This window comes from Nicotiana sylvestris, chromosome 8 (genome assembly GCF_000393655.2).
Source record: "Nicotiana sylvestris chromosome 8, ASM39365v2, whole genome shotgun sequence".
NCBI lineage: Eukaryota > Viridiplantae > Streptophyta > Magnoliopsida > Solanales > Solanaceae > Nicotiana > Nicotiana sylvestris.
The window spans coordinates 186,754,705-186,774,924 of record NC_091064.1 but is presented as its reverse complement, the minus strand read 5'-3'; the positions used below and the strand labels follow the sequence as shown (position 1 = coordinate 186,774,924).

The following is a 20,220-nucleotide window of genomic DNA, read 5'->3' as shown; positions in this document are numbered from 1 at the left end:
CTTATGTACATTTGCTTGTTTAGATGCTAGTACGATTTTTTACTTTTGATTCCACTCCAAAAAAATTCAATTTTTTAACTGAATGGTATATATAAGTTGGTATTTAGTATCGAAGATTCATAATTTATGCTATCCTCTCGATTTCAAGTTAAATGTCAAAATTTCACGTTATATCGCTCTCCCTGCATCTGCACAATTAGAAACAGATAAGTGCCTCTCCTAGGGATTTGGACATCAAACGGAAAATATTGCTTGATGAAAGAACGAACTGGAAGCAATTTTTTTTTTATATTTAATTTATCATCTTCAAGCTCTAATTCCACTCTAAGCTTCCGTTTGGTCACAGATTTTAACTTTATTTTTGAAAATATTGTTTTTTAAAAAAATATGTTTTGAAAAATAAATTTCAAAATTTTCAAGTTCCCAAAATTTGGTTTAGGGCATTTCTTGGGCAAAATTTTTTCTTCCAGTCACAAACTTCAACTTTTCATCAAATAAAAAAAACTTTTCGTCAAATAAATTGCATGTCCAAAAACAACTTCAATTTTCAAAAATTATTTTGTAATATAACTTTAATTTTTTTTTCAAGTTTCAATCATATCTATGTCCAAATGCTAGCTAGATATCTAGATTTTCAATCTCAGCAAGAAAACAAAAGAGGATAAGTCCATTCTGGTATCAAGTCCACGTTTATCAGATGATGATTTTGATACGAATAACCAATCTTGTTGCGCATGAGATTCTAGTGTCAAAGCTGCTAAAATAGGAAGCACAACACTAAAAATGAATTGTAAGATGTGGAAACTTGCCAAATGGATCTATTCTAATTATCTTAAATTAATCAATAAATTATCCCTAAAAATGGTTGGGCGTACGTCATAACACTTATAATACGTCGTAACACTTATAAAGTTAGATATTTACGTACATACGATGTTTATATCAAATTAAATATAATTTAAAAATTAAAGTAAGAACATATTAGAATTTGAACCCGATGTTATGTTGTTTTCGTGAAACTCACAAACGCAGAGTTATTAAAGATAAAAAAAAATTCAATGTAATGTAATGTTATATTCTTCTATAGCGGAACTTAAACCCAACTATACGTTATTGCAACTCACATACGGAGATAATTTGTTCCCAATGCAATAAAATAGGAAAAATAACATTGTATAGCTGCTGTAAAAATAATAAAATATATAAATTTATTTTGTATATTTTTGGACTACCAAATATAATTAGTTTATGGCGCGGGCCAAAAGTAAAAATACCCTTAATAAAATACTCTCTCCGTTTACTTTTATTTGACACGTTTTGAAATACTATGAATATAACAGAATAAAAAAAATTATATTCTTAAAATAACAAGTACAAATGAAAATATATTTTTAGAATGTGACAAAGGAATGGTCAACCATTTTCATCAATTTACAAAGGCGGAAGAAATTACCATATATATGAAACCCCACATTAACCCCTAACTTAACTTTCACTTACATATAGAGTGAGACTATAACAAGTGTAACCAATGCTTTCATTAAATAAAGAAATCATAGTCAAACATTTTCTCTAACTACTCCCTTCTCACACCAACTCGCCACCAGCTGACAAACAGCAAACAGATTCCAAATCCAAGACTTTTTTGTGAGAACTTCTTGCCACTTTGCTACCACCTCCCAATTTTCCTATATATATATATATTACACTTGCTACAGAAAAGTTGAAAAAAACAGAAAATCAAGAAAATGGGTTGGGGGAAATTGTTCTTCACAGTGGTGATTACACTTTCAGCAGCATTGATCACATACAATATTCTCATCTCAGCTAATGCTTCTTTCAAACAAGAATTCCCAGGCCCTTCAAATAATTTTAGGAAAGGTGGGATTTTTAGTCAAGACCCAATTATACAGATGCCATTAGACAAATCAAAGAGCAAGAAGAGGTTGTTTCACACAGCTGTAACATCTTCTGATTCAGTATATAACACGTGGCAGTGTAGGATTATGTATTATTGGTTCAAGAAGTTTAAGGATGAGGAAAATTCAGAGATGGGTGGGTTTACAAGGATCTTGCATAATGGTAAACCAGATAGGTTTATGGATGAGATCCCTACTTTTGTTGCTCAGCCACTTCCCTCTGGAGTGGATCAGGTATTTATTTATTTGGGAATTTTTTTAATTGACTTGTAATGGGTAGTAATATTTTAGTTTCTGTTTTTCTTCCAATTTTGACATGTTCAATTTTTTGTGCATTTATTGGAATTTTGGTTGCTTTTATTGAATTGTGTGATCCGCCTCGTCTTTAAAAGTTAAGCTACTACCTCCCTCTATCACGTTGTAACTGTCGTTTTAGCTATTTTCACACTCATTAAGAAAACAATAAATACAAGGTAGAGTTTACTAAGTTACTCTTATTAAATGCTTTGTGAGAATTGAGCATTATTAAAAAGAACTACTATTTCTTTAATATTAAGGGTGTAACCGGAAACAATTAACAAATTTAGTCTTGAATTCCTAAAGTCACAATTATTTTGGGACAATTTTTTTTTTTTTTTTAGCTAAAGTGACTGTGGAGCAGTAGATAAGGCACTCTTTTATTTACTTAATTACGTTTTCAGCACACCCCTTCACGTACTACCTTATTATTTTCAAGAGGCCAAGTAAGTGGAATAATTTTACTGAAGGGTGACAGTGAAATTTGAACTCCACTTATTGTCATATCATGTTGAAATAGGGTGAACTGCCTCGTCTAAAAGCTTAAGTTGATAGAGATGATACACTTTGGTTACTTAATTATGTACAAAGTATGTTGAACTTAGATTGCAGCTTCGCTAGTTAAATTGGACGTGGTTATCCAGAACGCCTCTTTTTAACATCCTTGGTTTTCTTTAATTTTCTGATGTATGGAGTGAGAATTGGAAAATTCTATCAGGATGGGTATGAAATTTTGCTCTGCACTCTATGTAACATGGATTTGGATAGTGATTTATGAAATACAAAAAGATGTTAAAGTCTATTCATGCAAGACAAATGAAGAGAGTGTTTCAGTGTGAATGAGACAAGTGAGGTTACCCAATGGCAAGAGCAGTCCTGAGGGGGTGGTTTACATAAAAAAGAAGAATGTTAACAATGCAATAGATGTATGGTTGTCCTTGCTTTTTGTGGTGAATGGTAACATATTACAGAAGAAGAAGAAGAAGAAGAAGAAGAAACAGAAATAAAAAGCTTTGAAAATAGCAACTTCATCATGAAATACTGCTCTTGCTGCATATGTATAGAAGTGAGGCCAATGAGTGCCTAAAAATTAAAGGTTAAACCTCGGGTATAAACATCTTATGAATCATTTCTTACACTACTGCAGTAAAGAACTTTTTCAGTTAGGGACATACACGAGCGGTTGCACTGATGCTTTTCCAATCTCTCCTTCACTTTTCTCATGTTACGTGAGAGACTGTTATGCTTTTTCTTTTTCTTTTTTATTCTTTTCTGAATGGTGCTTCCTTTGAATAAACTGGTAAGTGATATCTCAGTTCTCACCACATTTGTCAATTTCAGGGTTATATTGTCCTCAATAGGCCATGGGCTTTTGTTCAGTGGCTTCAACAAGCACAAATTGAAGAAGAGTACGGAAACGCACTCATAAAAATTTAACTCAAAATAGCACAACTTTCTTGTTAGTTCCTTGGAATATTTACTCATTAGTAACTCTTATGTGCAGCTACATATTGATGGCAGAACCAGATCATGTTATCGTCAAGCCCATCCCGAACCTATCAATGGATGGCCTTGGAGCGGCATTCCCTTTCTTTTATATAGAACCCAAAAAGTATGAGTCTGTACTGAGAAAGTTCTACCCTGAAGAACAGGGACCTATAACTGACATTGATCCCATTGGGAACTCCCCTGTCATTGTTGGGAAGGTACTAGATTATTTTGTACAAGTTATAGTTAGTTAGTTCTCAGTTTTGCGTTTCTAAATGGGAATTTCCTTTTTCCCTTTTTCTGCGGGATGATAATAGGAAGCTTTGAAGAAGATAGCTCCGACATGGATGAATGTTTCTTTGGCGATGAAAAAGGATCCTGAAGCAGACAAAGCATTTGGTTGGGTTCTTGAGATGTAATCAGCCCACCTCTAATTACTGTTATGTTTTATCAATACAACACAAATGCCCTTGTTACTGAAAAATCCATATGCAGGTATGCCTATGCAGTTTCGTCTGCTTTGCATAATGTTGGTAACATATTGCACAAGGAATTCATGATTCAGGTATGATCCTTTGCTTTATTTGAGAGGTTGATATTTTACTTGTTCCTTTTTCTTTCCAAGGCAAAGCAGAGATAAAAAAGATTTGTTGTCACCCATTTGAAAAAGAAACCGTTTCAATGGGGGAACTTCTTATGTTAGAAATGCTCAATGCCCACACTAACTATTCAGATCATATGGTGTGTGCGATACTTGCTAATGAAAAACCAACTGAATGGGCTCTGGCTTCATCGATCAGTATACACCAGTTCCATCTTATTTGGGGTGCCTTCCTAAGATTTTTCTTTGTATATCGTGTGTTAAGCTCTTGCTTATAGCACCGAAATTTTTTGGATGTAAACATGGGCCAATGCAATCTGAGAAAAGGCTATCAAAGTATCCCAGTCTACAATAAACCATTAGTTTACTTTTAAAAAATACAATAAAAGCAAAGATTTGATGTTTGTATTTTGTGTGCCGTCATGGGCGTTTAGAATTTCTCCAGTGAGATGCTTTATCTCCCTTTAGAGATAGAGCGACATATTATATGCATAATTATAAATGTCGGTAAAACATTATACCTTTTACAGATCCAGGCTTAACCATTTTTGTTTGTTTCTTCACGGGAAAACTGGAAAACTCTTATTGTCTGTATAATTTGATTCTACGACTGAAATGTGTTTAAAGGGACATGAGTTGTAATTTGAAGGGTAATGTAAATCTTGTGCAAAGTAACAATTTCCTGGAGCTTTTGCCTTTTCCTCCTCCTAATTTTCCTACTATTTTAAAAGTTTTCACTGCTTTGAGCATATTGAAGTAGTACAGCTCTCCTCCTTTACTTTCTGATTCCTTCTTCCGTTCCATATGTGCATCTGCTGTTACAGTAAGATTTATCCCAGACAGACCTGATATCATTCCTTTCTTCTCCTTTTATCGGTGCTCATAGCGGCATCTCGAGCTTGTAGTGATTTTGTTTGTGGGTTGAAAATTCATTGCATTATATCTTCCTTATGAACATGACCTGTAACCTAATCCTTCATATATTGTTGAATTATTCCAGCCTCCTTGGGATACTGAAATCGGCAAAGCGTACATAATTCATTACACATATGGATGTGACTATGATATGAAGGTAGCTGCAACTTCCTTTGACTATGATTATGCCAATTTGTAATAAACATAATGATGTGAACAACATGCTTTCCAGGGAAAGATGACCTATGGAAAAATTGGAGAGTGGAGATTTGACAAAAGATCATATGATAATAAGTGGCCTCCAAGGAACCTTTCTCTTCCTCCACCTGGTGTCCCAGGGAGCGTGGTATGTTTATCTGTCTTTGTAATCCCCATAACAGGAATGGTTCTAGGAATGTAGTTGAGGATTTTGTTTTATCAAATTATAGATCTAATAATTAAAATAAGAAGTTGTATGCTACTGCGAACTTTCTCTCCCGCTCGTAGCGCTAGCATTGCTAACCTTTTGCTGTATGGATGATTTACTTTTAATAAATAATATTTGAAGGGGAGAAGTACAAATTAAAAGAGCTTATCATAAAAGGAATCAACTTTTTACTAGTAACACGTGCATATTACCAAATTCTTAAATCTGATGAGAGATTCGCAAAAGGTTTTGAAGCTTCAAAAATAATTATCAAAGAAAATAGTCCTTCAAAAGATAGCCTACTAAAGCTTTGGTGTCTTTTCTTTAATTTAAAGATGATGGGGAGGGAGGAGGGGTTATTGCTGTATTGGCTGAAAGGTAAGTAGGAGCAGCTGCCTCCTCTGGCATATCCCCCCCCCCGGCGCAAAAGTCTCTGTCTTTGATCATTTGGACTTGGTTCTAAGTGATGGGCACATACTTTATCTGTGAAATATACGTCATCTCTGGACATTCTGAGTGCACAATGTCCCTTATAATTTTTTTTTGATCTATGAATGAGCATTTGATGACATATTCTTTTTCTTTTCCCCCTATCTGTATCCATCAAAAAAATGCTACTGGTACTTTCCATTGCCAATATCCTATTTATCATGTATGATTCTACGGCTATATTGTGAGTCGGGGGCCAAGGCTCCGACTGGACCTGGAGCCCGAATAAATCTTCCGATGAGGGGTTTAAAGGGACTGGAAGAGGAAGGCCCCATAATGGTGCCTTACAATTGGCGAGGAAGGCCCCATAATGGTGCCTTACAATTGGCATTTAACTGCTAACCTGATTTCTAGTATGTATATCTGTTGAGAGATCTATTTTGATGTGGCATGGATGCAGTGATATCTTGCATGAAATGCCAACGGTCAATGAATGAAAATTGCTTTTGATCTTTCATCCTATTTCAACTAATTATGTATTTGGTTTTTGGCAGGTTACCCTGGTAAAAATGGTGAATGAAGCCACCGCTAACCTTCCAAACTGGGGTTCTTAGAATGGTATTGTGATTGAAGCTGTTTCACATATGCAACATGTATGATGAGTTCATAATTTGTACTTTCTATACCAATGTTGCATACAAGAAAATCTTATTTCCTCACTTCTGGTGGTAAATTGCATATCCCCTATCACTTTTGTCAGAGTATCTGAAACTTCTTCTATTATGGCTGCAGTTCCAACTGTCTCTATCCAGTAGGTTTACGTACCACAGTGTATAGTTGCAAATCTTATCCATGTGCAGTAGGTTGCTATGTAGAAACTATGTAGTTCTTGAGTTTACTAGTTGCAGCTCTTCTCATTGCTATATAAACTAGTATCTAATGACAAATGATGGGATATCTTAAGTTTGCTGTTATTCGTTACTTTCAGTCTAAACAGGATCTTACCCGTACAGCAAAAATCTGGATAACTTAAAGGTTTTCCTTGTTATTATCAATTTATAACGCTGCAATATATAATTCTTCTGCATTCATTCTGTTCTATTCAAGTCAGAGCTCATCAAACTGAAACTGTCTTTATGCTGACCATCACTATATCACAACATCAACATTCCTTGCGAAACTCGCTTAGGTGGAGTTAGGAGCCTCCCTGTTAGTCCTAAACAAATTTTCCAGGCAATGAAATGGTCCGTTAAATAAGACTCTGTGTTGTCAAATTTACAGCATTGATTAATCACCCGAGTTCACTTAATCTGATTGTTTGTTCAACTTGATTATTAGGCAGTAAACACTGCATTTTTAAGCTCAATTCGTGATGCAATTTTATTTGTATTTTGTACAATATTTGCTGGAGGTGAACTTATACGTATGATCAGTGAAGATTTATATAACCACCCTAGCTTATTTACAATTGAGATACTGTTATTGTTGGGATATGGACTTAGCAATGTTGCAAGTAGGACTTGTTTGGTGCTATAACTTAAATCACAAGAAACCAAAAGACGGGGTAAGAAGCTGCAGATCTAGATGTTAACACAATAATGAAGTATTTATTTACATACAAATTTACAAGATATAACATTCGTGAGGACATTGGTGCAGAGGCCAAAGAATTACATCCATTTACTTCAACTGGTTCCCAGATAAAATTCGGTCGAACAAGTATCAAGTTCTGTCAGTTTAAGTACTGCCGGCAATTCTTCGAATTGCAGTAGCAGGGGATTTTCTTGCCTTCATCTTCATGGTTGAAGTTGTAGTCATATGTAATCTCTTCTCCAGGATAGATGTCTCTCTCGGCAAAAAATACTACCTGCATATTGATCAAGGTTTAGTATTTTAACTTCTAGTTTTAGTTATCAACATACTAATTATATGTTTAAATGGAAAACTGGGAAGCATAACTATGCAATGTAACAAAAAATAAGTGAAAAGAAAAGTTGAGTGAGATGTGTCTACCTTCTTCTCATTCCTCACAGAAATGATTCTGGCAACGCAATTTGGCTGGTAAAAGAAATTGGCAAAAGAACAAAAGCTGAGTCCATCGTGGATCAATCAAACTGACATCAATCTTTTATTTTTTTCTCTTGAAAGAAAGCATAAATTACATGAGAAGTACTAAAGCAGAGACGAAATAATAATCAAAATTGGTTTGCGAAAGAGTTGGCACTGTAACATAATTGGACATGACAGCAACAGGACAATATTGCTACAGTAGACACTTACCATGCATGAATGGTTCACGAATCGAGCAATCCCTCCCTTTTGGGTTGCATCGACTATATGCTCTTGATCAATCCTAAAGAAGTAACAAGCACTCTTATACTGCAATTTCTTTCCTGACAGGTAATCTATTTCTCTTTTGTCAGCCACACGGAGCCCCACTATCTCACCCACATATTCAACAACCTAGAGGTAAAACAAGAAAGTTAAATTTGCTGATGAGAAACATATAAATTCAGAGGAAGAGTGGAGGCAGATGAGACCATTTCGCCTTGTGAAATAAACCTAGATGTGTAAAGACCAAGCGCGTGAATGCCAGATTTGTATACAACCAAACTCTTCCACCCTTTGGAGTGTTTATAGCGAGCATATTCCTTCTGGAAACATAAAGAGTAACAAAAAAGTAAGAACATCAGTAACTGAATTCAAAGCACACAAGAACTTAAAAGCCACACTTGACTTGTCAGTTGGACCACTATAGGGTTTAACGATTCAGCACAATGTGCCTTGTCAAGCAACCAACTGTTACTCGGACATACCCGATAATCATATTCAGCATCTTTAGGTGGAAGCCTTGAAACCTCTTTTCTAGATCGCTTTTGTCCGGTTATGTGAATCCAGGCATTTAGCTGCTCCTGGGCAACAAGGCATCCACCACCAGACTCAGAATACTGAGGAAAATTATACCGCACTCCTTCCTTTTTGCGACCCTTGTATCCCTGAAGGTAGAACAAGTCTTAGAAAATCTTTAATTCAGGATTTCAGTACATCTAAACTATTATTAAGAAACAACAAACCTCAGTTCGAGCACAAGTAGAACCTCCTTCTCCTGGATGAATGCCTACAGTACCAACCAGATTTTTGTTAGATACATGTCCCTTGAGCATTTAACCTGGTTCTGAAAATCATACCTTCAAGTTTCGACTCAAAAAGGCCTCGTTTGTGAATCTCCTTAGACTTTGGCTTCTGTTGAGTTGGCAGAGAATCATCTGCAATATTACCAGTTTTTACAAGGCAATCATACCTTCTCTTCTCTAGAGAGTAGAATAAACCAGCCCCTAGTTCATCTCCATAGCAATTATCCAATTCACTAGATGTCAAGAGATGACTTTTAGATTTTTTGGCAGTTACAACATGATGCGCATTGCAGCTCCCATCTTTCTTGAGATTCCAAGAATTGTTCACGCGTTGATGTTTTCCTTTTGCACTTGCCTTCCTGAATTTTGCAGAAGTCATTTTCGCAGTGTAGTTTCCAGAGAAGCTACACTTTGCCAATGAATCACAAATTTCTCTCAGAGAAACAAATTTAACTGGTTTTGATGGATTGCCATTAGAAATTACACCATATTTCCCACACACTATAGGTCTCACTTCCCTTCTAGAAACCTTCCCATGCATCTCAGAAGACATAGAGGTATCTACCAAACTGCACCTAGCTACTGCTTCATCACCTAGATTAACTTCCTCGTCTATCTGCCTAACATGTGTTGCAGTATCCAACTTCGGCCTCTTTCCTCTTGGTAATTCACAAGTTACAAAGGTATCATCATCACCAACCTTCAAAAGATCTGACTGAATACCAATAGTTTTTCCTTCATGGCAATTAACTTTGCTATTACAAGAAAGAGTATTCAATGAACGTATTCTGAACCTCCTCTCTCTGAAACTTGGTTCTATGGAATATGCACATTCTTCTGCACTGCCATCATCAGATGGGAGGGCAGTTTTTTTATACTTGCACGAATGACATTGTAGTCCAGCACAACAAGTGCCCTCTGGATAGCCACAAGCAGAGTAGACGGCAGGAAATGTTGTATCCAACTTTTTCCACTTGGTTCTTTTTCTAATCACTTTATTGGATATATCAGCCACTTTCTGAATACTACGGCTCTTTTCCTGAATGCTGAACCTAGAAAGGTTCTGTATTTTGTTCACTCTTAAGGAATCCCTTAGTCTAAGTTCGTCAATCAGACTACGAGAAGAATTATCAGCAAGCCTTTTGGATGGCCCTGCATCTATGGGGTTGAATTCGCAAGCAACACCGAAGAACTCTGCACTTTGTTCACTGCACTGCACATCATTAGATGACCAGCATCTGTCGATTCCTGATCCTTCATCTACTGCAGCATTAGTTGCCACAGTATTTTGACCATCAGCAGTAGAGAAATATTTGTCATGAATCACAGCAGATACCTCAGTAACAACAGGCGTAGATCCTCCAGATGAAACATTGGACATTTCTGGCTCCTTTAAACATTCAACATTTTGAAAAGCTACAGCACAATTGGGTATTTTTCCACCAGTATCTGCACTTTGTCCCCTCATTTTTTCATTCACGGTCAGGAAACTTCTTGTCTGTTCCTTACATGTCAGACTAACTGCTCCTGTCACCTTTTTGGGAACATCTCTCCATTGAGAAGAGTGACACTCCATTTTGTTTATCTTATGCCCCATTAAATTACTATTTTGTTCCAAAGAGGCCACATTCTCCAAGGGAAATTTCTGACTGTCATTCAACTTACAAGCAAATAAATTCTTCTTAATGCAGCCAGAAACTCCTCTCTGTTCTATCCTAGTAGTATGCGGAGGTTCACCAATGAAACAATGTTTTTCAAGGGAAGTGTCTGGCTGAACAGCACAGCTACAGCGGTAAGACATAAACGAATTTGGGACCACCTGAAAGCATTTTGCTTGCTCAACTGAAGGAGTAATATTGCTTTCAGAATCTCCATGTCTAAGATCGTGTAAAATCAAGAAATCAATCAGCACGAAAATTTGAAGGATGAAGAATAAGAATAAGATCAACTCAAATGCATGAAAACAGACATGAGCATTGAAAGAACAACAGATACTGATTCTCATTGTTACAGTTATAGTTCTCAAATAACTTTTATTTGATACAGTAAACTCAATTTCCCAAACCCCCCTTACCTTGGAATCCAACAGTAGTCCTTTCCCACTTTGTTCCCTAAGTGACTCAAAACCTAACTTTATGGTTAGAAATAGAGGGTCTTTACCAATAAGCATTCCCTTGTATATGGTTCTCAAATAACTTGAAGGATATATTATATGGGCCTCTCCAGATTGCATCATTTTTTTGAAAAGGTAAGTTATATATTAAAAAGAGGAACAGCTTGGCACCAAGATGGTGCTAACACAGTACAAATATCAGAAACCCCTCAGTACAAAACAAAAAAGAATGATTCATATTGTGGAAGTCCGATCCTTGTAAAGATTCAATGAAATCTATCATGCTATCATCCCCATCCTTTACATCAAAAAGCCAAAAGCCATACACATTTGTATTTAAGCTCTTGTATGCTATCAATCTTCCCTTTGAAGCATCTGGCATTCCTTTCTTTCCATAGAACTAGATTGCATCCTTCAAGGATCCTCCTTTCTACTTTGAAGTAAAAAGTACAAATATTTCCAATGGACAATGGGTTCATAAATAATTTGCATCACTCCAACCACTACCTTAAGGTTTTGGATTGGATGTGCTTAAGTTCTTTCATATGATTTAAGAACAGATAGAGTTCTACAATCCAAGTCTCACTGTAGTCCATCAACAAGAGTATTTCCATGTTCTTGGCGCTAGAAGAAAAAGATCAGGGTCACACATAAGCGGGGGAGGGCATGCTACAGACCTAATAAGATTAATCATAGCCTCCTCTCGGACATTTTGATTTTTTTAGATGAGTTAGTTTACATAATTCAACAGGGTATCAGAGCTAAACTTTAGCAAGCTTATTATCACATTCATATGTCCACATTAAAGTTTACATGTAAACTCCAGAGTTGGATTACACGTGCTGGTTGTTGATTTATATAAAGTTCACATAAGATCCCAGTGCTTTATGATTAATATCATTGCTTTATGATTTTTGGTTAGATAATCATATTCTTTTTTTAGATTTTATTTTGGAGAATGTCACTAATGTGCTCCCAGAAGGCCCATATCAATTCTTTTTTTCCTTTTTCTTTTTTTTGACACAAATGAATTTGGTGCCACCTGATAGCATTTTGCTTGCTGGTTCTCAACAAAGATTTCCAATCATCTACACTGGTTGGAATATCATGACCTCTCGAGATACAGAATAGAAGATCCATATTTATTACTTGTGGCCCTCAAACTTCATTAACTTCAAGATTCTTTTCACGTATGCTTTCCAAAGTTAAAGTCATAAACACAAGAATTTTATTTTTTTGAAACCTAAACACTAGTCCGTACAATTTTAAAGATACATTACCAACAAACTATTTGGGAAAACAACATTTTGCATTTTTTTTTAAGCAGTGGCATACCAGCCAGCTTGAGTGCACCTCCCACCAACACAGGTACTAGGTGACTTTGTCAACTAAGGGCCTAAGGCTTAGGCGGATGGGAAGAAATCACCTAGTGTTTTTTGTCTTTGTTGGCATTTGAACCCTAGTCTCCAAGGTTTGCACCCCACTTTATTGACCACTAGACCAAACCCTTGGATGCTTTTTGCATCTTATCTTCGTTATCTTTTAAAAGGAAATAACCTGATACTGCATTAAGACAAATTAGTATATCTGGAACTACTTCAGAAAATGCTCAATATACTACCTCTACCCAACTTAGGCGACCTTATTGGTTTAAACATCCTTATTAAGATGACATCAGAGTATTGCAGTAAAGAGAGAAGTGGATACTGGAGACAATGTTATTTATGAAAAGTTTGAAACTTTCTTAAAATCCAAGTGGTCCCATAGTATTTTTTCTGTTCTATATTATTGGAAGAAGTATTGAAACAGCTTCATAGTTACTTAAGTCAATATAATCTGGGAACAACCCAAGAGGAAAAGGATAGTTATTTGGGAGAGAGGGAGTAGTACATACTGAATCTCTGTATACAACAAATTAAATATCTTCCAGGGTGACTCAGGCCAAGAGCAAAGTTATAACCTAACATCAACACTAACAGACAGAATTGATTACAAACCATGTAAAAGCAAGGTTACAGAAAACGTTTCAAGAGAGTTACCTAAGGTAAGGCCAGTGAACTGCAGTATAATCAGTGGAAAGCTGACAGTGCAATTCTGAGTCTTGAGCATGCAGAGATCCTCCATGTGAGAGAGCTGAAAAATTGCAACCTTCAAGCAGATCTGTATGGACATAAACTTCCTCTTCATTACAATAACAAATCAAACAAGATACAAAGAATAACTGAAACAGAAACAGCAGTGCTTTACCAGTATTAGGTGCTATAAGTTGACTATGTTTTCCCATGTAATCACTAACCGCAGGGAAGGCAGATACAGCTGCAGTCTTAGATGCATGCGGCGCATTTGCGACATTGGGTTCATATAACTGGTTTATGGATGTTGGCGCTCTGCCAAAGGGATTCCTGCATAGCACATGCTCTTTGGTGGCTATGGTAGAGGAACTAACAGGCACCGGAGTAGGAAATTCCAACCCCCGTTGCAAGGTTTGCATTCTTGGATTCTCAGTGAGTTCAATCGGCCTTCCATTCAAGCTCTCTTTGCCAGATGACTGTAGAGTTCGATTTCCAATTAGAGTTGAACTTGATAATGGAAACTCCAACGTAACTGCCTGAGATGCTGGAGCTGCTCTAGAGTCCATTGATTTACAGACAGATCTGATACTACCATTATCAAAGGTTCCATTATGGGAAATTAAGGATGTCTTTCCATACAAATTAAGGGTGTTCTGAGCATCAGGCATATCCATCATCATACCGTAGGGCTTGCACAAGTAAAGGTTCTTCTCATGTAAGGCCAAGCAATTGCTATGACTGATTCCTTCTACAACTCTCTTAACAGTCGTTTTATTTTCATAATACTTGGAGTAGAGTCCAAAGTTTAATTCAGTGGCACCATGTAAATTAGCAATATTGTTGGCCACACCTTTATCACTGTTCCCATGTCCAAGAGCACATGAAGTGTCAACTTTAAATTCCTTATTAGTTATATTACCTCTAGCACAATGAAAATCAGTTTGGTTGCACTTTAGAGTAAAGGATTTACACTGAGGTTCTCCAGGTGGAATATGACTTATATTAACCATATTTTTGGCAGCTTCAGAGTACGGTATTCCTTCTGAAGGACCCTTGAAGCGTGCTTGAAGCATAGGAAATACCGAATCTCTCATTCTGGATTCACCTGTTGCATTGTGGAGTCCATAGGCAGAGTTGACAAGATCCAGCTGGCCCTTTCCACTTCTTGGACTCAAATTCAACATATGAAAATTTGACCTGCTTTCTTCCACTGGACGTGATTCAACTGCTGCACGACACTGACAGGTATAAACTTAAAGGGATATCAAGAACTAGAGGAATAAATTCACAAATAAAAACAGACCTTTATGCATAAGGGTCTCTGGAAACAATGATTGTTGATACTCCATTGGTTTGACAATTTGATACTCAAAAGATTGTTGAGCTGAAGTTCCAAACTTTTTGCTTTGCTGGGATGGATGCCCAAGTCTCAACTCAATACTTGAGGAGATACTACTCCCATCCATTTGCATTAGCGAACTGTTGATACCAAGAGGTTTTGAAATTTTGAGATCTGGAAGAGAGTTAAAGGTATTTGTGTCCTTAGAGTTTGAACCAATATAAGCTGAAATGAATGAAGAACCATTCTGTGGGTCTCGTATCCCATCTAAGTTTGACAATGTCGGACGCTGAGGGTTCTTTGAAATAAACATATTGTTCCATGACTGTCCAGCTTCACTTGAAGCTCCTAATGCATGAGACTGCTCAGCATTTGGAGATAAATTGGGAAGGGATGGATAAAACTCTCTCAAACCAGTACTCACTGGAAATACTTCAGGCCAGTCCCATCCACCATGATCATCAGGAGCCCTAATCTAAATTATGATAGAAAGATCACCATTCATGGCTCTTGTGCTTCCAATGGATGCCATTAACAAGTACTTTAAATCAATAGACATAATAAAATAGAAAAGCTAGGTTCTTAACGTCTGCTGTAAATAAACTAAACAGAACAAAGTAAAACAATGTAGTGCATGCAACTCTAGACATAGTGGTCTAGCTTGCATCTGTGACGAACATATATGCTAAAACTATAATGCTATATAAGCTTTCAGAAGTAGGTGCACCATAGTCAGACCTTCATAGCAGGCAGAGAACAATTTATCAGGATCTGAAATCCAGTAGTTCATAAAAAGATATTCTTGTAGCTTTTTTCATCAAAATATATAGATAGCTACTAACATATAATTTAAGTGGACAACATATAATCAAACAAAGAAATAAGTGGAAGTTTTTCTAAGTTGACTGTACCAAGGTTACCATATAGAGTGATTCTAATGAATTGCAAATTGACCTTCTACCTTCCCGGAGATGATAAGAAAGCAATTTGGAACGTTAAATTTAGTGATCCAAAGTATTATCCTTCTCTTTCACAACTTCGCAGCAACTTTCTGTTTCCAAATTCTCCTTCAATCAATCAATTATGCTCAATGCCAATTAGCTCCTAAATCTCCTTAGAAAAGTTTCTATCAAGGTTTCTAAAGCAAATGAAGATATAATCAAAAGATGACAACCCGAGCAGACTATGTTTCCCATTAAATAGTGAACGCAAAATCCTGACCATTCCATGAACCACAAAATTGATCTACATGTCAGGTAACATTGAAAGGGACCCCCTCCCACAGTTATTATCATGAACATAACCTAAATTGATTACACAAATACAAAGACATTTCAAAGAATGTAGCTACCAAAATTAAATAATAGCACGGATTTCGAGGCATAGAAGAAATAGATGTTAGATACCTCACATATTCCTTACCCCTAGTTCTTGGAAGAAGACCTTCCGCCAATGAGCTATGGTTACACCACTGTCCATACGAACAGCATTCCCAGGATTAACATCAGATAAACCAGAATGCTGCACAAAAGATAGAACTTCAAACAGTTATAAAAAAAAGTCTTCAAGTAATAGACAAAAGAAAGATATGGAAATATCAAGTACTCCAACAGAAGTGCATTTTCTTCCAAAGACTGCTGAATCCAAAAAAAGAGATTTCAGAATAACTACCTCACAGAACCTAGAAATAGACATATGTGAACCATGGCACAAGCAAATAACTCCAAGAAGACCAGTATCCCTGAGAACCAGGTATCCACCTGCATTCAAGACCAAAATACTAATTAGAACATATGAAGATAGTATTGATGAAAAGTCAAACTAACTAGTGGGTTACTCACTTAAGCCCAAGCAGAACACACGGGGATAGCTGCTCAGCGCTGGAGACAACTGCCCAGAAGATCCTGTTTCCAGAAAAACCTTTCTAGATATCAGAATACCAGGTATGTCATTGAACTTCATGGCACTATTTGGGATTGATTCTGCATCGGAAGTCCCTCTTGGAAAAGAAAAATGCTTTAGTTTCTCATTACCAACATAATGGGATGGAGCAGTTGGCTTAGCCATTTCATGTCTTGGATGGTTTATTACAGCAGTTGGTTTAAGAGTATCTCCAGCTTTTAACTTGTGGCTGCTAAAATATTGTGACAATTCCACAGCAGGTACAAGCACTGGTCCATTGGTAGAAGCAGATCCATTGGCATTGTTACGATTTATTGGCTTTTCATTCAGCATGAAGACTGATTTTAAATTTGATGATTGCTGAAACTCCCCTTGTAAAGAGGGCAGCGGACCAGAAAGAAAAGATATGAATGAACCACTGAACTCAGTGGGATTAGAGTTATCCACAACTGAATTTGAATTCCATGGAAGAGTAGACTGCTGTACTATTCCATTTCCCAGTGACACTGAATCTTGAGGAATGCTTGAGTAAAAATGTTGACCTGCATTAGGAAACTACAGTAGGGGGTAGGCAGTGAGAAGGACAAACTAAATATAGAAAAATGAGAACAATCTACAAGATCCAGTATAACAAAAAAAAAATTATGGTAATATTTGTCCAGTATAACAAAGATAGAAGCCACTTGGAAAGGGAAAACCTCAAACAACAAGGAAAAACAATGTTTGATAGGCATGTATATTTTGTGCACCTATAGCTGATGGAAAAACTTTGCTACAAAACAGTGGCTCAAACGACATCTAATTACAGCACCCAGAAAGAAACCCTTTAGTGACATCAACTATCTGAGCATCATTCATAGCATAGTTTGCTTTCATTGATCAACAAACCAAAATAAGTCTCTGAAGAATTTCATCTAATTCATCTACATTACACAAATATATTCCCAATGCTTTCTGTAGTTTTCGGAACACTCATTTTCCATAGAAAACTTTTCTCAGTCCATTTTTTCCACTTAGAAAAGCCACTTCATTATGATGCAAAAGAGGTGCCAGCAATTTAACTATGTAAGAATCGGTGACCCAAACTACAAACCTAGTGTCTAATCATAAACATGAAGATACTAAATGAAATACAATTTACAACCTCCACTCAGCTTGAACTCATCCAAAAACACTCTTCCTTTGATGCAATAGCAATACAATTCTTTCCATTTTCTATTTCAATAAAATGAAAACGTAATATGTGGCACGCACTTGTTTCCTATTAACTCTAAAAGATGTAGATATCTCTCAATGCTCATGTCAAATCTAGACAAAAATGCTGGATTTGTTACAAGGTCTTTTTTCTAAACTCATCATGTAATTCAAGGAGTAAAAACGAGGGCTTTTTTACTTTTGGTAATTAAAGGAAGGCTTTCTTCATATCTTCCAAAGATTTGCACCATAAAATCTAATTTGCTCAATCTGGACTACACCCCCTATGTACTCTACTCGTCTAGTTACATGCATTTTTCAGGAAATGGTAAGATTCATAAACAATAAATACAAATTACAAAAAGCTAATTAACCCATCACATTCACCACATTTTCCTCCAAAGGTACACGCATTTCACAGAATAAGCTAAAATTAACATGCAAGCAAGAAAAACGCAAAGAAATTATTATTAAATTATAATTATCAACCAAAAAAATAAAAAAGAAAAACCTGAGAATGGGAATCCGGGAGTGATGAAGAAACAAGTGGTGGAGACGTTGACTGCCACATTGACCCACATTTCCTCTGCCAACAATTATCCATCTCTTTAACCCTTTAAAACCCTATCCTTTCTCCATCAAAAACTTCTCATAAAAAAATAGTTCAACAAATAAAACCCATGTTCTAATCAAAACCAAATCCAAATAAAAAACCACACTTCTCATGAACTAAAAAAAAATCAAATTCAACCCAGTAAATCAGTAGAAAATATTAAAAATTCACAACGCAGAATTAGTAGTATTATCTGTGTATAAAGAAGGGGCACAAATGATGGGGGAAATTCAAGAAGAGGAGGGTAGTGACAATAGCATTAAGCACTGATAATGCGATTGGGAAATGGATTGGGCGAATATGGGCCGTTGGATTGAGGCTTTAGTGGGCCCTGAACCGTTGATTGGGTTTCCAGCTGTTGGAAAAAAAAAGTGAACGAGGAGTCAAGTGACTGAACCCTTGTAAGGTAACAGTTGGCGGGAAAAAGTGTTAGGGGGATGGGACCTACTTGGTTCAGTTGGGTCACGTGACGTATTCATTATTATTATTATTATTATTGGGAGAAGACTGAAACTGATGAGTCAGCACCTGCCATGGCTTGAATGGGCCCCTGTTTGTGTCTTCAATTGGGCCCTACCAAAACTTTGTGTACCAGGCCATCAGGTGTTGATAATGGTCCAATACTTGGTCAGTAGAGCTTATCTTTTCTGAAACTGTACTGTAGCTAGAGTTCCTTTGTTTTTAAATTACAAAGAATTAAAAAATAATAGTAGTTTCCAGCTAGCTAATGCGCACTTTAGTTATTTTATGGAATATTTGTGACTTTCTATTTGCATACGTATCGGGTAATCATATCCATCAAAAATTAGACAAATATAAGGGTGTGTTTGTGGGCTCGAGGGTCACTTCAAGAGCGAAATCGAAATAGACCAAGAACGAGCCCGATGGGAGGCTTCAAAGATCAAAATGTCCGATGACCATCGAGGTCGAACGTGACCGGCCTCAAGATAATGTTGTTACAAGTTTGTTACAGAAGGACAAGATTCCCACCACGTCCCCAAGATCGTGGCGGGAATCCCGAAATTTATTCGTACGACCTAGTACGAATTCATACTAGGCGGTTAGACAGCTGTCACAATTAGATTCCTTACTGTAAATAGAAATGTACCTTATTTAGAGTTTCCCTATTATATAAAAGAAACTTCAATCATCTGTAAACATCACCTAAACATTGGCAAAGAATATACTATCCCGCTTTTCTCTCTTACTGTTCATCAGAATTGTCCTTTTATCTTTATTGCTCACTTTACTATTCTTGGTTCATCTCGAGGTCACTGAGCTCGAGGTCGCTACTGCCTACTAACTTATCTACTGGTTTGATCTTGCCTATTTTCCTTCATTTATACTTCATGTTTCTTGATTATTAATTGACATTGAACTAAATCACATCTTTAAAATCGCAAATCAAATTTAATTGTTACTCGCATTTTCGAGGTAAACAGTTTGGTACAAAGAAAAATGTTTTTCATGGAAAATATTTTGTTAAAATGAGTGATTTTATCACTCATTTTTCCTTGTTTGGTTGGTGAGTGGAAAACTTTTTTTCGAAAAATATTTTATAGTATTTGATTAGAGAGTATAAAATATTTTTGGGAAAATATTTTTTTGTGCTACTCTCCTCAACCCGCCTTCCCCAAAATCCACATGTTTCTTGTACTCCTCTCCCCCCCCCCCCCACAGACTCTATTTTCTTTAAGAATTTAATTATTCTTTTTAAAATTCACACAAAATCAAATGAACTAATGTGCTACTTTACTTTTTCACACAAGAACAAAGTTAAATTTGAGCTTGATAACTA

General features: G+C 36.3%; 2 protein-coding genes across 2 annotated transcripts; one reads left to right on the top strand and one right to left on the bottom strand.

The window, feature by feature from the left end:
• Positions 1–1,535: 1,535 nt before the first annotated feature.
• Positions 1,536–7,018, top strand: LOC104236398 (hydroxyproline O-arabinosyltransferase 1). Its single transcript, XM_009790347.2, has 8 exons — positions 1,536–2,153; positions 3,558–3,625; positions 3,721–3,922; positions 4,022–4,119; positions 4,200–4,269; positions 5,306–5,377; positions 5,453–5,566; positions 6,610–7,018. The coding sequence occupies exons 1-8, from the start codon at positions 1,749–1,751 to the stop codon at positions 6,667–6,669; spliced, it is 1,089 nt and encodes a 362-aa protein (XP_009788649.1). The 5' UTR covers positions 1,536–1,748; the 3' UTR covers positions 6,670–7,018.
• A 597-nt stretch (positions 7,019–7,615) lies between these two features.
• Positions 7,616–18,874, bottom strand: LOC104236491 (uncharacterized). The gene is made up of 15 exons (XM_009790577.2): positions 18,321–18,874; positions 16,747–17,170; positions 16,555–16,617; positions 16,385–16,473; positions 16,136–16,234; positions 14,678–15,188; positions 13,550–14,602; positions 13,342–13,462; positions 9,244–11,066; positions 9,130–9,173; positions 8,872–9,051; positions 8,596–8,709; positions 8,336–8,518; positions 8,069–8,113; positions 7,616–7,922 (listed from the first exon to the last, which is right to left on the bottom strand). Exons 1-15 carry the CDS (start codon positions 18,411–18,413, stop codon positions 7,788–7,790), a joined length of 4,977 nt encoding a protein of 1,658 aa, XP_009788879.1. The 5' UTR covers positions 18,414–18,874; the 3' UTR covers positions 7,616–7,787.
• Positions 18,875–20,220: the final 1,346 nt, after the last annotated feature.